Source organism: Nomascus leucogenys, chromosome 18 (assembly GCF_006542625.1).
Source record: "Nomascus leucogenys isolate Asia chromosome 18, Asia_NLE_v1, whole genome shotgun sequence".
NCBI classification, from domain to species: Eukaryota; Metazoa; Chordata; class Mammalia; order Primates; family Hylobatidae; genus Nomascus; species Nomascus leucogenys.
The window spans coordinates 97,645,400-97,661,120 of NC_044398.1; the positions used below are offsets into that span (position 1 = coordinate 97,645,400).

At 46.9% G+C, this 15,721-nt stretch overlaps 1 protein-coding gene across 7 annotated transcripts in view; it reads right to left on the bottom strand.

Annotated features, from left to right (window-relative positions):
* The window catches only part of RBFOX1 (RNA binding fox-1 homolog 1), a 2,489,097-nt gene that overhangs the window by 2,241,934 nt on the left and 231,442 nt on the right, over positions 1-15,721 (bottom strand). For all 7 annotated transcript variants that reach the window (XM_030799104.1, XM_030799108.1, XM_030799109.1 and 4 more), the window contains exon 2: positions 12,153-12,191. In XM_030799104.1, the coding sequence (XP_030654964.1) occupies positions 12,153-12,191 (39 nt within the window). The remainder of the gene's footprint in view (positions 1-12,152; positions 12,192-15,721) is intronic.

Consider the following 15,721-nt stretch of genomic DNA (forward strand, 5'->3'; position numbering starts at 1 on the left):
AAAACAATACTCTGCCTGAAGCTCAGCCTTGGCGTGGCTTTGCAAGGGAGACCTTTAGAATCAGAGAGGGTTCAAACCCCATCTCTACCCTCTCCTAGCTGTGTGGCCTGAGGCAAATCACCTGACTTCTCTGTGCTTACAGTCCTTGTTCTAGGGCCAGAGATGAGCAATGAACAGGGCAAACATGTCATCTGATCGGCAACAAGGCTTGCTGCCAATCAGATGACAGCACCAAGATTTGACAAGGGCCACGAAAGAAATCAAGCAGAGGCCATGACAGAAGATAATGAGGGCCCAGGAAGTCTCTCTGCAAAGGCGACATTTAAACTGTGACTGCATTTTTATGTAATGGAATAAGCCGTCTCTCACCCCTTGTGGCAGCCGGGGTCCCGGAAGGGAACAGATGGCACGTTCAAATTAAGATAATTTGTGAGGAAATTAATAAAAGGACTATTCATAAAGATATGGGCAGGGGGTAAGGGAGCTACAGGTTACAATCTGGTGCCCTGCAGCTAGTGACAGTGAGGGTCCCAGCTCTGCCCTCATCCCTAAACCCAAATACAGACAGAAAGGGTTGCCTGACAGCAGCAGAGATCTTAGCTTAGGAATATAGCAGCCCATGGGAGGGAGCAGGGCCTATAAATGCCCTCTTCTCTCCTGCCTCCTCCTGTAACATACTATGGCTCCCTATTGCCCAAACCCAATGACAAACCAGTGGGAAAAGGTGCCTGGTGCTGGGGTTTACACAGGAAAGCCTACAAGGGTACAATGAACAGTGGAGAAGAGCAGAAAGTGGGTCTGGAGAGGTAAGCAGATGCTACCCATTTGTTCCCCTTCTGCACATCAGAATCTTGGGGGGTCATGTTAGAATTTGTTAGCGCTTCTAATCCTGCATTCATAAGGCCAATGAGAATTACCTTGTATGTGTTTTATGTGTATGTGTTTAATTCTAAATGCTTGATGATTTGCTAAACACGCATTTCTTGCAAGGGGCTTTCACTGTCTAGAGCTTTAGATGTCCCAGGTAATCAATAATGCTGTAGCTTTGACTACAAATTAAATAACTGCACATTTATTACCCATTACTGGAAGCACACCAGGAAGTCCCCCTCCAGAAGCACAAATCCCCATGCTCAGAGCCTTCCTTCTCCTCTGCTAGCCCACTCTAACCGTCTGGCAGCTTGGATCGGACACTGTGAATATCATCCGGCTTTTAGAAATCAAACTCCCTTTGCTGGTCTAACCTAAATTGGGATGAAAAATGCCAAGGCTCTGAAATGTACTCCGCCAAGCTGAGCCCAGAGGGAGGACGTAACATTTGGCTGCGGAATCAGGGAATCTTTGGCTGCTTCCCTGTCATCTGCTCCTCCAAGGAAAGTGGAGGAACACAGAATTTCAGCTCCCTGGTTTGTGGATCCCCTGCTCCCTCCCTACTGAGCTACAAAAACAAAAGGAAGGGATACCTAGCAGTGGGGAGTGAGGTGGGCCACCGTGATGTATAATGAGAACCAGGAGAACTGCATTTGGGGCTTAGCAAGTTGAGCTTCGCATCACGCCCTTTCTGTCTCAGCTAACGAAAAATACCACGCTAAGTGGCCAGGGAAGAACAATAGTGTCTGAGCCAGAAATTTCCTTCAGTGACACAACACATCATTTTGCAAGTATGCATTTCTAGGAGGTCTTTTCTGTGATCAGAAAGCTATAAAGCACCCATAAGAGAAATTCATCCCGACACACATGCCCATCAGGAGAGAAGAGAGACTGGTGTTACATGCACCCCAGCCCCTAGATACTAAGCTTTGCAATGAGGGTAAGCAGTAAGATACTGACTGTGGATCCAATATCATCTAGGCAAAAATCAGAACGAACCCTATTAGTTATCCCATCCCAACTCAGCTTCTTGTAGATTAAGAGAAACAGACCGTGCAATTACTTCAATCACTTATGCAAAGTAAGATCGTTTCCCAAATTGGAAGTGACAGTCTGGGCCACCTGGTAGGAAAGGCAGCCTGTCCCCAGGAGGGGCTGAGCATTTCTCTCCTAGCTCTTTGGGTATTTGCTTCGTCGTGAGATAATCATAATCAAAATCATTAACTCCTTCCCCAGCACCATCACCATCATCCATGTGCCAATGTAGCAGGGCATTGAGTGCAACTTTTCAGTTCCCCTGAAACCAGCTCTAAGGCCTGTGGCTAGGAAAAAAAATACAGGCACCAAAAATATCTTCCGCCTGGGCAACACAGCAAGACCCTATCTCTACAGATAAGTTTTAAAATTAGCTGGATGTAGTGGCATGCGCCTGTGGTTCCAGCTACTCAGGACGCTAAGCTGGGAGGGATCGCCTGAGCCCAGGAGGTCGAGGCTGCTGTGAGCCTTCACTGTACCACCACACTCCAGCCTGGGTGACAGAGCAAGACCTGTCTCAAAAAAAATAAATAAATAAACACCAAAATAGTTTATCAATGTATGTTTTCCAAATCTGTATATACAGATAACATCAGTTACGAAAAGTTTAATATGTGCTATCATGGCTAGGTGGAGAGGTAGACATTTTTATTTGAATAACTGGGAGAACTAGACTGAGAAAGGTTAACTTGGAGGGCTGCCTGGAAGACGCAAGACTCTAGCCATCTTGAGGAAAGGATTTGTGCCCAGGAAACAGAAGGAACTTGGAAGTTAAAGGCAGGGTCTGCACAAACCCACAGGTACCCCAGAGGCAGGGAAGGGAGCTGGTGGTTTGTGCAGCGATAAATTAAAAGGCATCCATGGAGCAAATCATATTAAACATGTATCTTGCCCTCAACAAGTAAATTCCAGACACTACTCAAAACACTTAATTTATCTTACTTTGCTTGAACTCCACAATGACCTGCTAAGATGGGCACTGTTAAACCTGTGAGGGCCAGGGCTGAGCTTCAAATCAAGGCAGTTGTCTTCAGAGTTCACTTACTTCACCACTACATGAATGAGTATGAGCTCATGGTCCAGTGAAAACAATGCCAATTAAGTAGGGAGAGCGACTGTGTTATGGAGTAATGGAGAATCTTGCAATCACATGGAGGCGTAGGAACAGCAGCCTCAGCCTCTCCAATTTGGAGCATGTAAGAAATGTCTGCTCTCACTCCAGATCTACCAAATCAGATTCTGCACTTTATTATTTTTTTAACTGACAAGTAAAATACGGCATATATTCATGGTGTATGACATGATGTTTTGCGATATGTGTACACTGCAGAACAGCTAAATCAAGCTACGTAACATGCATTGCCTGATTCTGCATTTTAACAAGGGTGCCCAGGGGTTCCCCCTATGCATTAAAACGTGAGTGGTGCTGGTCTCAAAGTCTGGGGTCAGTAACGTAAATCTAAGACAAGGAGGGGGCACTCTGGGTGGAAACAAGGCAGGTAGGAGCCTGGATGCGCTGCTTGATATAAATACATTTTTCAAAGCCACGTACACTTGGCAGCAGTAATTCTGACAGAGGAACAAGACAGTCATGGCTAAGAGCTAGAGCCACACTTTGGAGGCCAGGGCAGGAGGATCACTTGCACACAGGAGTTTGAGACGGCGATGGGCTGTGATCGTGCCACTGTACTTGCACTTCAGCCTGGATAACATAGCAAGGCCTCATCTTAAAATAAAAATAAAAATAAAAAAACTAGAGCCAGGTCCAGGCACTCATGGCTCTGTCACTTCCTCAGATATGTGGCTGTGGGCATCTTATGAAAGCTCAAAGACTCACCTTCACCATTTGAACAGTGGAAGCAAAGGACTGGCTCCTCACTGGGTTGTCACAAAGATTAGGTGAGAAATTCTATATGTGGTGCTTAAGCACAGCACCTGCTAAATATTAACCCTCCACATAAATTTACCTATTACTATACCTACGTCAAAATTATAAATTATTAACATTTAGCTGGCTCTGAAGGTCCCAATTATAGTTGACAATGCCTGGGAAGAGGTCGGAAGAAGGTGCAGAAAAATGCAAAATGCAGCTGAGCTAAATTTCCTCATCCTATCTGGACAGAGTTTAAAGCTGTCATCTCATTCTTGACTTTGAATCTTAGAGAAACAAGGGTTACGGCAGCCTTTTCAGAAGAACTTCAAGGCTCAACTTAAATCGCATGTAGAATTAATAGCAGGATGCCTACCTTCAAATCAGCAGGTAAGATAAAAGCAAATTTAACAGACTCTACAGAGCAAAGAACAGAGAAAACAAATGAAGCAGCAAGGAACGTCTTTGTAATAAATAATTTTTTAAATGACAGAAGATCAAACATATCTATTATGGCAAATATATTTGCACTAAATTCCTCTATTAAAAGACTAGGATTCTCAGACTGGCTGAATAAATGAAATCCATCCATGTGCCACTTCCAAGAGACACCTACAACAAAAAGGAAATCGTACAAAATGAAGGGCAGCATGTCCAGGCCTACCCATGGGAACCAAAGAAGGAATGGAGAATAATGTGGTTTCAGAAAAACCCAAGGCAGGATGCATCAGCCAAGCTCAAGATGGTGATTTTCTATTAATAAAAGGTTCAATCCATAGCCAATGCTAGACAATAAATAGCCTTTGTGAGTCAAATAGAATATGTACAGCACAATCTTTGGCCACTACCAAGAAAAACAAACAGAAATAAACTAACTCTGGGAGATCCTAACCAACCTATCTCATATGAAAAATAAAGAACTCCATGCTACCCCACGCTTATAAAATAAATAAGGTTTGTCAAACAGAGAGAACACCTTTACAAATGTCCAGGAGTTTTTTTTTTTTTTTTCTGAGACAAAGTTTCGCTCTTGTCCCCCAGGCTGGAGTGCAATGGCGTGATCTCAGCTCACTGAAACCTCTGCCTCCTGGGTTCAAGAGATTCTCCTGCCTCAGCCTCCTGAATAGCTGGGATTACAGGTGCCCACCACCACACTCTGCTAGTTTTTGTATTTTTAGTAGAGACGGGGTTTCACCATGTTGGCCAGGCTGGTCTCAAACTCCTGACCTCAGGTGATCTGCACACCTCGGCCTCCCAAACTGCTGGGATTACAGGAGTGAGCCACCATGCCTGGCCGTCCACAGGTATTTTTTAAACACACATTAATGAACAAGTTAAGCTTTAACAAAGTCCCCTCAGTAGGTTCTGTACAATCTACTTTCTCAGCCTGTAGTATAAGTGGAAATTAATTTTTAAAACTACTGTTGTGACAAGTTCCTAATGCTTAGAAGTTCACGAGCACCTTGACTGATGCTGTAGTTGAAGAATGGGCAGGGTTTGAATAATCCAAGATGGAGTAATGCCAAAGAAATTCTTATTTGCTTTGGAATATGGTCACAAACTCAGGAAAATTCAGCCAGACTTGCCCACTTGTCTGTCCATTACCCATTCATCCTTCCTTCCTTCCTTACTTCCATCCATTCACACATCTACTCATCCATCCATCCACCTATCCATCCGTGTACCATCCATCCACCCATCACCCACCCATCCATCCATCCATCTACCCACCCACCCTTCCTTCCTTCATTCCATCCATCTACCCACCCACCTTTATATCTATCCTTCCACCCACCCACCTTCCCTCTTTCCATTCATCCATCCATCTACCCACTCACCTTTCCATCCATCCTTCTACCCAACCTTCTATTCATCCATCCATCCATCCATCTGCCCACCCACCCACTCATCCATCCATCCACCCATCTACCCACCCATCCTTCCTTCCTTCTGTCCATCCACCCACCCACCCTTACATCTATCCTTCCATCCATCCACCCATCCTTCCTTACGTCCATGTTTTCATCCATTCATCTACCCACTCTTCTATCCATCCACCCAACCACCCACCCACCCAGGCAATGTGCATTATCTACTCTCTACTAAGTACTACACAAGGTACTGGGAATGGAATAAGAAGGTGAGGTACTGCTTATTAGGAATTTCATAGATCCGTAGCCAAGCAAAAAAAAAAGAAAGAAAGAAAGAAAGAAAAAGCAGGGCAAGCACAGAAAGTAATTAAAAAGAGGTATGATGATAAGCAATGAGACATCACAGTGTAACAGAAGTAATGAGGTGTCAGGTAAAGTCTGTTTCTCACCTAACATTTATCAGATGTTCATTATATGCCATGCCCAGGAGCTGTCACAGTGAATGAGACATATGTCTTGGGGAGCATATATTTTTATGGGAAGAAATCATGTAAATAAACATGAGAACAAAAAAGGAATATTATTTCAGATCACGCTAAGTGCCATGGAAAAGACAGAACAGGGCAATGGAAAGGGGCATGTTTGAGCCAGGGCAGTCATCAAAGTCACCTCAGGAGGAGGAACATCAGCTCTGAGAGCCTCATGGATCAAGGCAGGGGCAGAGGCAATGTCAGAAAGGTGACTGGAGCCAGTTCGTGTCAGTGTCAGGCTGTCTGGACATAGTCTGATAACAACGGGAAGCCTTGGGACTTGGAGCAGGAATTCCATGTGTTTCTGCTGGATCCCCTACAACAACCTGAGCTCCTCTGGAAGCCAGACGCCCTTCTACACCAAAGTTACCTATGCAGGCAGGCGTGCAGCTTCCACGGAGGATCAGATGGCAAATCCTGCTCTAATTACGCTGGTAATTATAAGCTGACACTTGCAGAGCAAGAAAGAACATTCCTTCTGTTAGGAAATGATCACTGGGAAGCTAGTCCCAGCCTCTTAAACAGGGAAGGCGCTGTGAATTTACAAACAGCTGATGAAAGGAGGCGAGACCCAGTCCAGGAGGGCAGCGCAGAAATCACTCTAAGAAATAATTAAGGAGCCCGGAAGGCGAGAAGAAGATTTCGTTCCAGCATGCGCACGGACCCTCCTGGCCCCTGGGGCAGCATTAAAAAGAGCAAATACGCCTCAGTCATTCTGACCGAGATTTTAATCCTTGCCCTGTCTGTGGTGAGCCGGGAGACCTGGTAGCCTGGGAAGGTTATTTGCCTATCTGACCTGAGGCTCCCCCCTGCTGCAAATGGTTTTAAGAATAATCTTTTTTGCAATGGGGGCTGAGGGGACAATGTTGGGAGAATTACACGAGATCACGTTTGTAAGGTGCCTGGAACACAGTAGGTGTACAAGCAATGCCAGGCCCCCCTCCCCAGGGTTCCCTTTGCCTCGTGGGTGGAAACTCTGAAGTGAGGAGGAAGGGAAAGAGAATAAAAGGGAGGGTGCTGCCAACCACAGAGGTTATTATGCTCCCTGGTGATGCTAGAAGGCAGGGAGAGAGCCATGATAATAACATTCTCACCCCGTTTTCTGTGTGACGGCGAATAACAGAGAGATGAGAAAAGAGCGTCCGTCAGAATTCACAGAGAAGGCAGACAAGGCAAGGAGATCAAAAGAATAAATCCCCCGCAATCTGAAAAACAGCCTGCCTGCTTTCATCTGTCTGGGATGTGACGCAAGGACCCACACTCCAGCCAAAAACACACTTTTTTCCACCCATGCTGCATGGAGCGGGGCTGAGGGCATGGCAGCTTCCAAAACACACCCCCTTCGAGGATAATAAATCTTCTCCTTGGTCTGGCCACACCTTGCCAGGACCTTGATCCCCACTCCAGGCTAAGCTCTAGAAATATACCCCTGCCAAGGAGATTCATCCATTTTAAAAGGTCAGAGACTTATTGCCACCGAAGCTTGGGCTCAGAGCAGGTGTAAATACTCCCGAGGTCCCAAGAGTGCTTTATCACACTCAGGAGTGAGGACCTGGGGGATGGTGTGCCTTGGGGAAGTTCCTTCCCAGGCAGACCGTGTAACTGCCCTGGTGCCTGGAGAGACAGAGAGTTCTCTGGGAGTGGGGACCTACATGCCCATGCCACCTTTTATCACGTTCTTCTCCCTCTCACCTGGGAAGGGTCTCATCTTCAGCTTCCTGGGCTGCCAGCAGTGGTAGGGACCTGGATCCTCTCTGTTCAGTTTCATAGAGCATCTCTCAGAGGGAAAAAGGACACCACTCAACAGATTCCTACCTCAACCCAGTCACTGAACTATTGAAAAGGCAGAAGTGCAAAGCCAGTTAAAAAACATCTTAACTGCAGAGAGTAGATCACCTGTTTTCCAGTACGCTTGTTCCTGAGCCTCTCTTCAAAGAAAAACGGAACACCATTTCCTCAATAGGAATTCCCACGTTCTCACATCTGACTAAGAACTTTTTAGCATCTAAGGATGCTCTGGGGGCTGTGTGGATCTGGGAAAGCCGAGACTGTAATGAGTTTTTAAAAGTAATCAATCAGACGGGGCACAATGGCCCACGCCTGTAATCCCAGCACTTTGGGAGACCGAGGCCGGTGGATCACCTGAGGTCAGGAGTTCGAGACCAGCCGGGCCAACACAGTGAAACGCTGTCTCTACTAAAATTACAAAAAATTAGCCGGGCGTGGTGGCAGGAACCTGTCATCCCAGCTGCTTAGGAGGCTGAGGCAGTAGAATCGCTTGAACCCAGGAAGCGGAGGCTGCAGTGAGCTGAGATCGATCGCACCACTGTACTCCAGCCTGGGTGATAAGAGCAAAACTCTGTCTCAGAAAAAATAATAATAATCACTGCAGTAGTATGAAAAATGCTGATGCTTTCAGGGAACCTGGAGAAGCCTCCAGATGCAATGGGAGGGTTCCAGGCTGCAGAGGCGGACAGACCAGGGTTCAAATCCCAGCTCTGCCACTTACAAGCAGTATGACTATGGGCAGGTTACCTCAGCTCTCTGGGCTCCTGCACTCCATGGTAGAAAAAGAGAGATGATGAGACCCAGTTGCTCAGATGCTGCATGGATTTAGGCTGATGGATTATCATATGGCTCATGGGTGATGCCCACTGAATTGTTATTATTTTGTCAAGTTGCCCTTGACAGCCCTGAGATAGAAAGCGAGAGGGAGAGAGAGGAATAGAGATTGAGAGAGACAGAGAGAGAGAATGTGTGCATGTGTATCTGGGTTAAACAACCTATCAACAAACCAACGCAATCAAATGACTCAGCAACTGCACAGACTTCCCAAAGTTTAGAGGTTAAGGGGCTACGGTGGGAAAAGGGGGTATACCAGGGACCAGGAATAGACACATTTGGTCCCTCTAGGTAAGAGGAGCCTGTCTCCCCTTCCCTCGATCCCCTACCCCTTCTTTGCCCAAGCCCAGTGCACAGCCTAGAACATGCTACCCGGGGCTGATGTTCCACATGCAGGACAGCATGGTGGGTGGAAGCACAGGCGAAGGCCAGCCTTGTAGGCTTGAGACCTCGGCTCTGTTCCTCACTCCGGGAGCTCTGGGAAAAACCCTGCTGAGTCTGTTTCCCTTTGTTAAAAGACAGTGACGGTCTGGCAGCTCCTCAATAAGTTAAACACAGAATTACCATATGGCCCAACAGTTCCACTCCTAGGTATATACCCACAAGAACCGAAAACAGGAACTCAAACAAGCACATGGGCACAAATGTTTACAGCGGCACTCTTTGAAATAGACAAAAGGTAGACACAACCCAAATTTCCACCCCTGGGCGAATGGATAATCATACGGTCTTGCCTTACAATGGAATATTATTCAGCCATAAGAGGGAGAGAATGCTACAATATGAATAAACTTCAAAAACACTGTGCTGAATGAAAGAAGCCAGACACGGAAGACCACATACTATAGGATTCCATTTATATAAAATATCCAAAAGAGGTAAATCCACAGGGGCAGGATGTAGACTGGCAGTTGTCAGGGGCTGGGGGATGGAGGAAGGGGGAGTGACTGCTTAATGGTCACAAGGTCTCCTTTGGGGGTGACAAAAATGTTTTGGAACTACATAAAGGTGTGGTGGCACCATAGTGTGAATGTACTAAAACCCACAGAGCTGCCCACTGTAAAACACCTAACATCATGTTATATGAATTTCCATCATAAACAGATTAATAAAGAGGGAAACAATGGTGCCCTCACTCAGGCAATGTAGACAGAAGCAACGAATGCACGTGAATACGGCACCTGGAATAATCCCTGGCATGTTATAACCACCCCCCAACCCACCCCACAAACACTTCATTAGATGCTTCTTTGCTCTGTTGGCTTTTAACAGAGCCCGCCTCCCAAACACACAACTAGTCATAAAATGACTTGTCCACCTGCGAGGTGTGCTGGGGAATGAGCACAGGTGCTGGGATGATACTCCCCACAAAGAAAGAGGACTCTGAGAAGCTCCCAGCAGTGCAAAATGCCAGAAGGCAGCTGCACCTGAGAGAACCCCTCAGCCACCTGCTCCTTGCTCTCCAAAGCAGCAGCAGAGGAGGCAACAGACAGGCCAGAGCTTGCCCGCTCTAGTACCCACCTCCCAAGAAAACCTCTACTGGTCAGATCCAGCCATCCCCACCAGGTCCTGCAGAAAGCAGAGTGGTTCAAGGTGACCACAGCATGGGCAGACACCTACCAAGAGCAAGGGAAAAGGTATAAACATCTTCTGTTCTCAGTTCCCAGCCCCAGAAGCTAGAATTGAGCTAAGTGACGGGGCGGGAAGCCAAGTGAAGAAGTAGGGACCTCTGTCCTGAGATGGATCCAATCTCCCAGGATCTCACAACTTGTAACCGTGCTTCTGATAAACCAGCCAATGTCAGCACAGAGAGGATCCAGGTCAAGCAAAAGGTAGCTACTCAGCATAATGCGTTCAAGGTTCATCCAAGTTGTAGAATGGATCGCTGCTTCCTTCCTTTTTATGGCTGTATAATATTCCACTGCCTGGATAGACCACATTTTATATGGACATGTGAGCTATTTCTCCTTTTTGGCTTCCATGAATAATGTCACTGTGAAGTTGTGTGTCCACGTGCTTGTGTGAGTACCTGTTTTCAGCACTTTGGGGTATATATGTAGGAGTGAAATTGCTGGGCCATATGGTAATTCTATGTTTAACTTTTGGAGGAACTGCCAAACTGTTTTCTAAGTAAAAGAAGCCAGACACAAAAGGCCACTTACTATATGATTCCACTTATGTGAAAAATTCAGAACAGGTGAGCCCACAGAGACAGAATGCAGACTGGTGGCTGTCAGGGGCTGAGGGGAGAGGAGAACAAGACGGGAAACTGCTTAATGGGTACAGGGCTTTACTATGGCATGATGAAAATGTTTTGGAAGTAGAGAGAGGTAGTGATTGCCCAACACTGTGAATGTACTAAATACTTCTAAATTGTTCATTTGAAAATGGCTAATCTTATGCTATGTGAATTTCACCTCAATACAATTTGTTTAAAAAGCAGCTACTCAAATTCTTCTATGCGTAACTGGCAGCCAACAGTAGGAGCCTGGGGAAGGGTGGACAGTAACAGGTGTGGGAGGAGGAACAAGAGGGCACGGAACATGCCCTAATCACCACTCAAATGACAACAAGCATAGTTTCCGCCTCCCCACAAAGCCTCCTTTGCCACTTAAACCATCTCCAATCCACTCAAGGGCCAGCCATGCGATCCTCTCCAATCCTATTACACAGGAAATTTACATATGTAATAAAAAGATGCTGTCTTGACACTAATCTTGGGGAAAAAAATTCTTACATTTGTATTAATTTTCCTTCTCAGGTTTTAATTGAAGAGTGGATACAACATCGTGGGGGAAATAAAAGTCTTACTTCCTCTATCCAAGGGCCATGTGGCTTCATTAGAAATTACATTAGTTCCTCATCAAGCAACAATAATAACGTAGAGTTGAAATCGATTTTAAAAAAAATGCATTGCCCCAAGGTATAGATCTGTTTGGTTCAATTATATTCTCACATGGCCAAGTTCTGGTACCTCCAGTGCTAATAAAATTGTGGCACAATGCCAGGATGTGGGCTTCACTCACCTTCAAAGCTCAATGATGAAATACAGGCAAGCACCCTCATCACTCCCAGTAACAAGCTGTTTAACTGCCTGCCCACCCCTCAACCCTGGCAAAAATGACTTCATTTCTGGAGCTCATACATTAAAGATGCCAAGTATGTTTGATCTCATGAGCCTTCCCTGATCAATTAGTAGTGACTGTCTTGCTAAGGGATGAACTGTGCTGTGGTTGATTACAGATGTCTGCCCTGAGCAGTGAAGTTGCACGGCTGTGATGCAAGACTTTTCTATTGTTTTCATTTCCACTAGACTTCACAGACATCCTAAGTCAGGACAAAATGAGCACTTACCTGACCCTCAACAAGGCTGTATGGCAGGGACAGCAGATCCTGCATTAAAAAAAAAAAAGAGAGAGAGAGAGAGAGAGAGAAGAAACATTGAGTTTACATTGAAACAATTGCTTTTGCTTTGTTTTTCTCTTAGATTTAAAAAAAGAATGTTTTATTCATTCATTCTAAAAACGTCCACTAAATGCCTAACGTGTCAGGCTCTGTAGTAGGCTGTTTTTGACAACCAACAAGATGACAAATCGCTGCCATAAGACAGAAGGAAGATGGGGGAGAACATGGTAAATAAGGAAGCTAACGAATAACTATTAATAATAAATGAAGATAAGATCAGAATGATAATTCCTATGATGATAACAAGATGAATTACGGGGTGGAGAATAACTGGTGCTACTTTAGACTGGAGGTCAAGGAGCACTGACAGTTGAATGACAAGAAGGAGACTTCCATATGGAGGGATGGCAGGTCACATGCACTGGGGCAGGGACAATGGACAAGCTCTAGGAAGCAGCCCAGAGCAGCCAGAACCATCAAACCGAGTGATGGGAGAGGCAAAGAGATGATGTCAAGGAGGCAGGCAGCGACCAGAGCATATCTAGCCTTGCAGGTTGAGATACAGAGTTCAGGTGTTTTTCTAAGCAATATGGGAAACCACAGGAAGACAGCATTTCTTTCTTAAAACACCCCAGCTCCTGAACTAGGATTCCCAGGGGGCACCCACAGAAACCATTGCTGCCTCGAGGAAGACCTCGCTCTGCAAGTACTCTCTGATTTCAAGGCCCCAGGAGTTGAAATACCCCCTCTGACCCCACAAGGACCTGAACTCAGCCAAGCACCTCCATTGGGTCAGAACCCAACTCCTCCCCTCACCAAATGTAGCCCCCATGGAGGAGATCAAACCCCATACATGCTCCCCTTGGTCTCAGAAAGCTGAATCGGTTGCTTGCACAGGAAAGACCCTGGCTTAGTCAAAATGGCAAATGCCTGCTGCACAGACACTGTATGGAACACGAATCTGAGGGCCAGCCTGCCCCTAGCCCAGCACATCACTCTTCAAGCCAAGAACACCTTCTCTTTCTTTCTCTCTCTGACCTAAGCTTGCGCTTCTGCCATATTCCAGAAATGAACAAAATTATTTCCCACCTAAAGTGGGAGAAGATACCATAGCTCCCCTTTTTTCTTGCCAAAAGGTCAGACCTTTCAGGGTCCCCATGAACTCCAACAGCACCTCCCCTTCCTGCCCAGCCAAGGAAACTGCCCCAACACCAACTAGTCCCATAAAGGGATCCAGACTCAACAAGGTGCCCCTGGGAGCTTACCCACTGCAGCACCGTGGACAGAGACCAGATGCAGCTCTGCTCTGCTGCCCAAAGTCTCAGGTGCAACAGATCTGGCCATTCTGGAGAAAGCCACATTCAACCCTTGCAGTCCACAGGACTCCACTTGCTGAGTCTCAAATTCCTCAGCCTACTTCAAAGGGTGGCGATTCAATGAGGCCCCGCATGCCTGGTCCATGGAAAAACATTCACTGAAGTCCTGAGGGTTAAGAGCTATTACTAGTATGTTTTAGTTTTTAGACGAGCCCATGACCATGAAATTAACAACGAACATGGGCTAGGGTGAGTCAGCTCCATCTCAGCTGCATGAAGAAGAGTCCTGGGGGACATGACTTTGAGCTACAGTCAAAATTTGGAAACAGGTAATCCACAGAGTAGACGCTGGATATGCACCTGGAGAATGAGCTGTTTCTCCCAGCCCTCCTCAAAGGCTGTGTTTTAAGCTGAACTACACCCCACCCCACAAAACTCCTATGTTTGCGACCCCAAACCTACGACTTCCGAATGTAATTGACTTGCAGACAGGACCTTTAAAGAGGTGATTACGTTAAAATGAGGCTGTTAGGCTGGGCTCCGATCCAGTCTGACTTCTGTCTTCATAAGAAGATGAAATTTGGACACACAAAGAGGTGTCAGGGAAGCAGAAGCAGAGAACAAAGGCCAGGTGAGGACGCAGCAAGGAGATGGCCACCTACAAGGCAAGGAGAGGGGCCTCAGAAGAAACCAATCCTGCTGACACCTCGATCTTGGACTTCTGGACTCCAGAACTGAGGGAAATAAATTTGCTGTTTAAGCCACTCCATCTATATTACTTTGTTAGGGCAGCCTGAGCAAATACACACACACCCAGGCAGATGTAGCTTTTCTCTCCCCTCTGCAAGGTGCAAAGGAGATGGTTTGTGGTTCTCAAGGTCCTCTCCTCCCAGTCTCCAGACCCCTGTGCCAGCTCAGGTGGGTCTCTGCCCTCAAGCTCCTAAAGGAGGTGCCTGCAGACCAGGGTCTGCACACAGGGGCTGAACAGATACAGAACTTCCTCCTGGGCTCCTAGAGCCACACCCTGTGCCTCCCCAGCCCCTCCTCCATCCATCATGCCTCCCCTTCACAATCTCCAAGCCCTCCTTCTCTACTGCCTCCTTTCTTGGGACTCAGAAACGCGCCCAAAGCTCACCACATTATCAACTATATAGCTCTGTTTTCTTTGCTTCTCGCCATCCACCCTCCAGAGCTGGGCTGAATGCTGGAGACACGATGGGGCACAAATGGAGGAGGCCCCTCGTGGCGCCTACAGTCTGGGGAGGAGAACACTGTACTGAGAGAGCTGCAAAAAATCCACATAAAGCTACAGCTCTGAAGGAGAAGGAGATGATGCAAGGACCCTTGGTCCCCTGTCATCTACTCCTCAGTGCCTGGGTTCCCCGCCCACCCAGACAGCTTAGTCCACAACTAGAACGCTCTGCAGTGACTCTCCCTTCTTCAAGCTCTGTCGTGTCCCCTCTCTGACATCTTTTCCTAAGGCGTTTCCTCCTTTCTCTATGCCTATCCCAGGAATGCAAACATCCCCTAGGGCCTGCCCTTTGCCCTCCCAGAGAATCATTTACCATGGCATCTGGACCCCAGTGTCTACCTCACTGAGGACCCCTGACTGTGCAGTTCTAGCCCCAACTGCTCTCCTGAGCACCAGACTCAATGGACCATCCTCTTGGCCTCTCCACATGGGTGTCCCACGGACATATCAACTCCACACAGCCCAAGCCAAGCTCTTCTCTCTCCCCAGCTGTGCCCCCTTCCCCTCCTGGCACCCAGAAGGCATCCTCGTTCTCCCAGCCCATTGAGCCTGAAGCCCTGGCACCTCCCGATTCCTTCCTCCTGCTGGTCCATCACAGGGCTATTGATCCCTTGCAGCTGTGCACAGCATGGTGCTCCCAGGCCTGGTTATGGCAATGAGAGGCTCTTCAAAGGTTGCTGGACACCTCTCTTTGTGCTGCTGAATACAATTTGGCTGAAAGCAAATTTGTTCAAAATAGACCTCCCACAGTGGTTGCATTTCTGGGTGTTGTAATCTTGCTGTTGCCATGAAGTGGATTTTTTTTATTATTATTTCTTTGTTGTTTTTTTTTTCGAGACAGTCTCACTCTGTCACCCAGGCTGGAGTGCAGTGGTGCAGTCTTGACTCACTGCAACCTCCATCTCCTGGGATCAAGCGATTCTCCTGCCTCAGCCTCCCAAGTAGCTGGG